The sequence below is a fragment of the Morone saxatilis genome, unplaced genomic scaffold, assembly GCF_004916995.1.
Source record: "Morone saxatilis isolate NCDOM2014 unplaced genomic scaffold, NCSU_SB_2.0 Contig17, whole genome shotgun sequence".
In the NCBI taxonomy this organism is placed as follows: domain Eukaryota; kingdom Metazoa; phylum Chordata; class Actinopteri; family Moronidae; genus Morone; species Morone saxatilis.
In genome coordinates, this window is record NW_023339729.1 from 14,295,077 (window position 1) to 14,303,510 (window position 8,434).

The window sequence follows — 8,434 nt, forward strand, 5'->3', positions numbered from 1 at the left end:
CTAGACCTGCTCTATTTGAAAAGTGTCCTGAGATAATTTCTGTTATGAATTGGCGCTATACAAATAAAATTGAATTGAATTTACATAGCAGACAACAAAAATACAGTTTGATTTAAGTTTAACTTAAACTTTTGAATACAAAGACAGAATGACAGTATCTTTGCGTGTGTGTTTCTGTTTACATATCGACCTTACGGTCGTAAAGTTGAAAACATTTATTATGCAGTTTTGGAAAAAAGAAAAACATGAACTTTAAACTTGCAGCATAAGTCAAATTTATATGATTTTTAGTAAAAAGAATCTTTCTGCAACGCTGTGTAATGAAGTCAAGTTTTTTCAGTTAGGTGACTTTTTATTCTGCAATACCAGCGTACTGGTTAAAATAGAACTAAGCTATTTTAATAAACACTTTCCAAACAAACATTTAAATCGATATAAATAACGTTTGGTGTAGTCCAGTAAAACAATCTGCATTTTTCTATAAATTAATGAGTGATAGGGCATCTGGATGCTTTGTACTGTAGAAGCTTCTCCTTCAGTTCAGTAAATCTAGGCAAGATAGATGTATGTTGATAATCTGTATCCTTGTGTCATTACACACAAGTCTACACTGTGTTTACCTTCATTAAATCACACGCAAAAGACTCCAGGATTCTACTAATAACTCACAATATTACCAGGGTGCATTAATTGTGTACGTCACAGCTTTCCAATGTTTATTTTTAATTCAGTTCACATATTTTTTTCTTGAAATGCCTTACGAAGCAAGTGCTGCTGTGGCACGTTATATATTTTATTTATAAATTTTTAGATACGACTATTAACTGCTTCACCAAACAATTTTTAATTATTTGCTATTACTATCATTGCAATAATTAAATGTTAATGACACTTTAGGGCTCTGCACCTTCCAGACAACCACATGATTTCCTGGAGAAGCCAATTCTTTATGTGTTGAGCAGTCACGCTTCACTGTGATGAGACCAGCGGCTGAGGGGATATTAATAACCACACCCTAAAATCTATGCTCACCGCCATGCAGACCTTTTGCATTTCTGCACCAACATGAACCAAAATAGCAAGTGTACTTGGAGACGCCCACACAGTCTGTGCACCAATGACCTACGCCTTTGCACTTGTTGTTGTGCTTGTACAATTGAAATAAGGCCTTTAAAGTGTGTGTGTATGTCTATGTGTGTTTACATGGGTATTACCTGTCCATAGTGGGGATAATAGCAGGAGGGGGCCCACTAGGTGGAGGAGGAAAACCAGGAGGAGGGACAGTAATGGGCAACCCTACATGAGAGAAAGTGAGGGGAGAGAATAAACACATGGCAAACCATAAAACACAGCAAAGACAGGGTAAGATAGGATGATTGCTTAAAATCAAATACACTAAGAGCCCAGCTGAGAAATAAAAAGATGATGATCAACTTACTGGGCGGGGGGATGAGTGGGGGTGCAGCGCTGACGTTGGGTGGCGGAGGGAGGAAAGGAGGTGGGGGTATGTTTGGAGGAATTGGTCCAGGAGGGAAGAAGGCGGGTATCTTAGCGGGAGTCGGCTCAGAATCTGATTGTTCAGCGATCACCTGCAGACAAGAGAGGTTGTGATGACAACACACACTCACACACACTTTCTTTTAAATAAGCCTGTAGTACAACATCCATTGATTCAGAGTGACTGTCAATGTTCTGTGCACCTGGATATTGTTGCCATCTAGATTGTGTCTGCGTCGCCCTTCAACCCTGCTGATGGTGGCCGTCTGTCCACCAATCACATCTATTGTGCCGGGCGTTTTCCTGGGAAAAGGATATAAAAAATAAAAATCAAGGCACCGAGCAGTTTCCAAAACAATTGACACATTCACACTTGTCTACTTCCACGCACAGAATAAGCAGAATAAGCAAAAAAAAACAAAAAAACAAAAAAGCAATGTACATAAACTACAAAATAAGTCACATGAAAGTCTCAGACAATGTCCTAAATCATTCCCGCAAAATGCACACTTTGACATATGACTGCCAAACTAAAACTGGATTTTTGAGGCTGAAACTGATTTGATACAATATTTGTTTAACATAAACAATCAATCTTGATACAGAACTGTGACCAATATACATTCTGAGCATTTTATAGTGTAAAAACCTGTCAGAGCTTTCTAGTGGACAGAGTATGTAATGACACCATTTCTAAAGTGAACCTAGAACCTACTCACACATTTCTGTACTGCACTTTCTTGTTACTTATCGGCATATACCGATACCAACATAGCCGCAATAAGCTGATATTTATTTACTGACCTAGCCTAATGCCAACAAGATTTAGAGTTACTTTTTTATTGTGGTCAGAGATTTTACTTCAGCCTTTTAGAGCTCTTTATAACTAGTTAGTGTCAGAAACAATTGTGTCCCGTTAAATGGTGACTGAAAACTGCATTTCAGTGGTTTTCAACACATTAGTCAACAAAACCATCACAATGTTTGAGCTTTTCTAACATTTGGCAATCAGGCTTCTGCACATCCTATCAAATCCAACCACATCTTGCCTTACAGCAAATATCCTTCACTGTGCAAAATAGAAATAGACACTATAAAGGAGGTATGCAGATGTTAAGGTGGTAACTTTAAGAAAGAAAATTCTGAGATAATGAGTTAATGATTTGTCTAATCACTACAAAATGACCTTTCGATGTGAGCAAGTAATTCTCATAGTGGATTCAGCTATCATGACTCTGGTGTCTCGTCCTTTTTTTCTTTTTAAAGCTCTAAACTTATATTAACTTTCTACTTTATGACACATGCACATCAACTACCCCAAAAGACACAAACATGGGCAAAGAATCTTTGGGGCCTTGGAAGTAACGCCGGGGGTTTTTCTGTGGTCACGTTTCATGGTCAAGAAAAACACCAGGCCCCTCGTTTAAGCATGTACACATTTCCCCATCAGGCCCATTTAACCTTGTAGGGCCAAGGCCATGCCCACTTACGTATAATAGGACATGTCCTGAACAGGCGGGCCAGTCCACTGAGGGGGAGAGATCCTACCATTTTGAAACAAAGGACAGGGGTAAAGGAGATGAGAGTAACATCGGCCCTAACACACACAAACACGCACATACAGCCCATGGGATGGTGACCTATTTTAACCACAGGGACCACCGGTAAACCTGGAGGTGACCAGGTGTGTTTTTGTGTGTCAGTCTGAGTCAAGCTAGCATGTTGGTGCAGTTTCCTTCAGAACAAACTAGTGCTGCCACACAGACCATCCTAAATAAGATGGCCAGTTAACTATATTTGTGTGATCTTTCTTGCATTAAATCTCCTCTTCCAGCCCTGCCATGTTTAGACACATAAGTCAGGTTTCCTTTCAAGTATAGCGCAACTTTTAAACAAATTTCTAGAAAAATCAGTAAAAAAATAAAAAATAAAAAAGGCAAATTAATGCACGTTTCCATCCTCGACCACTAGGTGAATTTTAGGAGTTAGTTCACTGAGATAAACAGCTGGTGGCACTGGAGTTGGGTACCAATAAACCACTGCAGAAGAAGAGGGTACAGCAAGATGACATTAAGAGTGTCTGTCATGGGGAAAACATGATAGTAATATGGCATTTATATATATCAAGTTGTTACAGTGTCATTGCTGCAAACAGATCATGATGTATCTTTTATCAATATACAAATTTTGCCACCTCAGTCAAGTGGGAGAAAAGACGTTCTTGCTGTCTTTGGACGTTTTATTCCTAGCCTTTTCACTCCTTCACTATGCATAAATTGAAAACGCACATAAAAACAGGTGGATGGAAACAGACTTATATTTAGCTCATCTACTTTTCTATATACATCCCTTCTAGTGGAAACTGCACGTGTGTTATATTACCAGATATCTCAATAAGTGACAACAAAAGCAGAAGTGTTACCTGGTGACCTGAGTGACGGCAGACTTGTACAGGCTGACAGGAGACGTGAAGTCTGGCTTAGAGGTGTGAACAGGTAAACTGGATATGTCTTTCTCATTTCCTGTCCTGCCCTGCTGAACCTAAGAAAGAGAGAAAAAACAGCTTAAAATCAAAGTAGAGACAGTTTGTCTTGATTTCACAGTAGATACAGTCAATCAGGGTCATTTTACTGAAGGCGGTCTCTTCACAATATATATAACATTCAGGAAGTTGGCAAATTGCCCTGATTCAAACTAACTGACGAGAGGGAGAGACAGACAGGTGGTGAAACAGACAGAGTAAGCACTGGGCGCTCACAGTGATCTTGCTCGTCACTGAACCGACAGTGGAGACCTCCAGGCCCATGCGCAGCCTCTTCTGTTTTTCACAGTAAGCCTTCCATGTGTCTTCATTGAAGCCGTAGTTGAAGTAGTCTGACAGATCCGCTCCTACACACACACACACACACACACACACAACTTGTTAAATACTGTACATGTCTAAAAGAAACAGTTACACCTTTTGACAGTTTATTAACTACACACACAGACTGACCTGGCTTCCTCCAGGGTTTCTCCTCGAAGGACTCCATTTCCACCTCCAGCACCGGAACCCCGTTAATGTTTCCAGGAGCATCCAGATCCACTCCCTTCAGCTTTGAGGCTAATGAAAATAAACAACACAACATTTACACATTTACAACTATTTACTGCTCTTTGTGTCCAATTTTTACATTCTGTGTATTTTCAGCAGAACAGTGTAGACAAAAAAAAGCAGTTTTTTTATGGTCAAAACAGAAAAAGAGTGAAGAATAGAGAGTAATACATTGTCCATAAGGTCTGGAGCCTGTTGTCTTTATGTTGAGATTGACAGGTGGAGCTCCATAAGGTCTAGGAGGGAAAAAAGAAATAAAACTCTATCACTGATACATTACAAAGTGTACTCCTAATTAGAATTGTCACATACACCACGTATAATAGCATTCACAAGTAAAGAAACAGGACATGTCAATTCGGTATCTAACTTCTAAATGTGCTGATGGTGTACAAACACAAGAAACTTTGTTTACAACTAAACTAAAAACAGTTAGCTCAGTTAAAGTAGCCAATAACTTTTAAGACTACACTTTGACTAAAACCTACGTGTATTGTGGTGCTCCAGTTTTTATGTCTCCAATGGTGACGCGGACGTCATCATCGTCATCATCGCTGTCGCTGTCGCTGTCAACATCCTCACCCGCAGCCTCACCTGTGGCCTGATAAGACAGGGAGAGAAAAAAAAGGCTGAGACAGGAGCATTTCTGAGAGGGACGGACAAAAACTCTGAGAGGAATGAGGTCTGAAATTTGGGAGGTAAGCAAAACAGACAAAAAGTCAGAATACATAGTGTGACCTACCTCGGAGCCCACTCCATTCCCTGTAGCGTGTGCAGCTGCATCCTCTGATGAAGCATCAGCAGGTGCACTGTAGATAAAATGAAGCATTAAACATACAGACAGCACATAACAACCAAAACATCCTGAAACAACAAAAATGTGTTTCCAAAATCCCAGACAAATAGCAAATGAAACCTAAGAAAGAACAATAACATCATCATCAAAAACTGTGTAGAAATGGGCTTTCAAAGATGCAGACAAAAAGTTGTCTGGATCTTTGTTTATTATTTATTTATTGTTCATTAGTGATTGATTACCGTATAAGCACTGCATACAAAATATGTTTCTCATCAATATCTGCATGCTAGTTCATAGCTCTTAGGTTTGTCCCCTGCTTGGGGAGAAGTTGAGTAATGCACCACAAAAGTTTAAGTGCTCACTTTTTCCAAGCAAACTTTATCACAACGCAAATGTAACACATGATTAACAAGGTACACTTTGACACAAGACACAATACTTAATAGTTTTTCTGGTGTTGTAAAAGGGTTGCTTACATCTGCAACACTTTGAAACAAAGGAAAGCAAGATGATGAAAAGCACAATAAATATTAATTTTTTCACGAATCTGTAAATAAATCTGTACAACTGTAATGTGTGCAACAGTCAGTCCATCTATACACATTTCTTTGAAAGCTACTATAACATAGCTATTGGCTGTGTGGAATAATAAGAGGGTTTATGCTCCTTTATATGGTTTCTCCTTGCGGCTGTGAACATCACCTCCCTCTCTGGATGCAAACAGGTGTCTCATGAGTCTTTTACATTTATTTTTTACTTCACTTACACAAGCTCCAAGTGTTTATATGGATGTACAGAGACGTTAAATACCTGACAGCAGCATTCAGTTTAGCCTCTTCGTCCTCCTCTTTGCTCTCAGACTCGTCTGAAAGATGAAAAATAAACAACAACAACAACAAACGTTAATTCTCTCCACAATAACGTTAACGAGCTAACTCAACCCTGGAGGCTATCCAATGGCAGCTCATGTTTAAACGCACGCATCATTTACCACATCTAAAAGGTTGAACACTAACTTAATAAATCACTGGGGCATCTTTAACCTTTCTTTTCTTAAGTCATCCGGCTGCAAAAGGCCGACAAAGCAAACAAACAGGCGCTGATAGCTTAGCTTCCAGGCTAACTCTGCAGCTAACCCTCTCCTAACAGCGCAGTGTTGTTGGTGAGCAGTTCACTGAACATCAGAGACACACACACACACACTTAGAAACGTGTCTCTGGCGGTCACGTAGAGTTGTGTTTGCTTTCTTTACCTCCATACAGCCATTCCTCCTCCTCGTCTCCAGCGCTGGCATCCGTGGTGGTTGTTTTGTCCGCTTCTTCCGCAGACATGTTCAGATAATTTAACCCAGAGCAACAAACCCAGCGGCCGCTTCGCCAAAACAACGTTCAACAGACGCTTCTGGATGCACAAATACACGCACAGTTGATCCCGTCGGCGAGAAAACGCTGTTATATATACAGAAATGATGCTTTCATAGATTCATCTCCAACCTCTGCGAGTCAGTGTGAACCCGGAAGAGGTCGTCTGTGTCCCGCTAAGGTCAAAGTGTTGGTGCAGAAGACACAGCGCCCCCTGTCGGCCAGGATGCATCACGCTTCATTCATTCTGGTAGAGCTTGTTGGGAGGTGCTGCCAGTTCACAAAATAAACTCATGAAATAAGTGTTAGTTGTCGTTATATTTAGTTTTTTTGTATATTGTGTGGCAGATATGGCCCCTGCCCAGAGCACATTTCCCTCAAAGGCCTCCTGTCAAACCTCCAGACACACTTTATGAAGGTGTTGTTCCGTCCTGTCCGCAGGGGCTTGCAACAAGGATACGGGATGATGGAGGGAGCTCACTCTGGTCTAATGTCCCACATGAGGAAGATTAAATAATGTAAGACCAGAGTAGCAGCCAGTCCTGTTGAGATTTCTTGTCCCCACAGTTCTCATGTTGTGGCTTTTGTTATTTTATCTTTTCTTCTTCACAATACAACCCCGATACAGCACACACTCCCTCACCCATTCCCCATACTATTGATATTACAAACTCCATCTACCCATTTGTTTGGATTACTTTCTAGCAGTGATGGGAGTAAAGGAGGAGTATTGGCCTCAAATGATATCACTGAATTATAATTAGTGACATATTAATGAGTACAGCGCTTAATGTTGCAGCTGGTAGGTGGGGCTCATTTCAATTACTTTCTATACTGCTGGGTATCTTAATCCATTATAATACATCATAATGTATTAGTTCATTATATTTCATAATGCTAATCTAAATCTGCAACTAACTCATTTAAAGGTCCAGTGTGTAACATTTAGGATGATCTATTAGCAGAAATTATATGAATATATGAATCTGTGTGTTTCCTTAGAATGAGTTGTTTTTATCAATAGATGCTGTAACGTCACCTTTTCAATGGAGTCCGCCATGTTGAGCCCAGAATGGACAAACCAAACACTGGCTGTTGATAGGGCCTTTCGCATTGTTCACGAGTTTTGTGGCCACCGTAGTTTATTCTACACACAGCCCGTTCTCATTCCCAGGTTGTCAAATACAGACGCGAGTGGTGTTCAGTTAGTTGCAATCTGCAACTTCACTGTTAGATGCCACTAAATCCTACACACTGGTCTTTTTTTTTTAAGTAAGTAGTAGTGTAAATTAGATGTAGTGGAATAGAAAGTATATTAGCTTCCAAATGTATAATAAAGGTATATAAAAATGGAAATACTCAAGTAAAGTACCTTAAAATTCTACTTAAGCACAGTACTTAAGTAAATGTACTTAGTTACATTGCACCACTGCTTTGTAGTAAATTGGTGTAAATAAATGTGCTTTTGTATTCAATATACCCACGTGTTTTGTTTTTCAAAGTAAAGATGCTTTTCAAAAGGAATACTTACTGAATCCCCTGTAGTCATATGACACAGAGACTTAGTTGACTCCTGACTCCTTGGGCCCCAGGGCCTCTGCCTGGTGATCCAGGGGCAAATAACCCTCAACTGTGAAAATACACTACATGGCCAAAAGTATGAGGACATCCACATAATACAC

The 8,434-nt window shown here is 39.9% G+C and overlaps 1 protein-coding gene across 2 annotated transcripts in view; it reads right to left on the minus strand.

Annotated features, from left to right (window-relative positions):
• The window catches only part of fip1l1b (FIP1 like 1b (S. cerevisiae)), a 9,729-nt gene extending 2,807 nt beyond the window's left edge, over window positions 1-6,922 (minus strand). For both annotated transcript variants that reach the window (XM_035660640.1, XM_035660639.1), the window contains exons 1-12: window positions 6,644-6,922; window positions 6,201-6,255; window positions 5,334-5,400; window positions 5,080-5,192; window positions 4,763-4,827; window positions 4,493-4,600; window positions 4,256-4,386; window positions 3,920-4,038; window positions 2,988-3,041; window positions 1,701-1,800; window positions 1,439-1,589; window positions 1,215-1,296 (exon numbers count right to left, since the gene is read on the minus strand). In XM_035660640.1, the coding sequence (XP_035516533.1) occupies window positions 1,215-1,296; window positions 1,439-1,589; window positions 1,701-1,800; window positions 2,988-3,041; window positions 3,920-4,038; window positions 4,256-4,386; window positions 4,493-4,600; window positions 4,763-4,827; window positions 5,080-5,192; window positions 5,334-5,400; window positions 6,201-6,255; window positions 6,644-6,722 (1,124 nt within the window). In that variant the 5' untranslated portion in view covers window positions 6,723-6,922. The remainder of the gene's footprint in view (window positions 1-1,214; window positions 1,297-1,438; window positions 1,590-1,700; window positions 1,801-2,987; window positions 3,042-3,919; window positions 4,039-4,255; window positions 4,387-4,492; window positions 4,601-4,762; window positions 4,828-5,079; window positions 5,193-5,333; window positions 5,401-6,200; window positions 6,256-6,643) is intronic.
• Window positions 6,923-8,434: the final 1,512 nt, after the last annotated feature.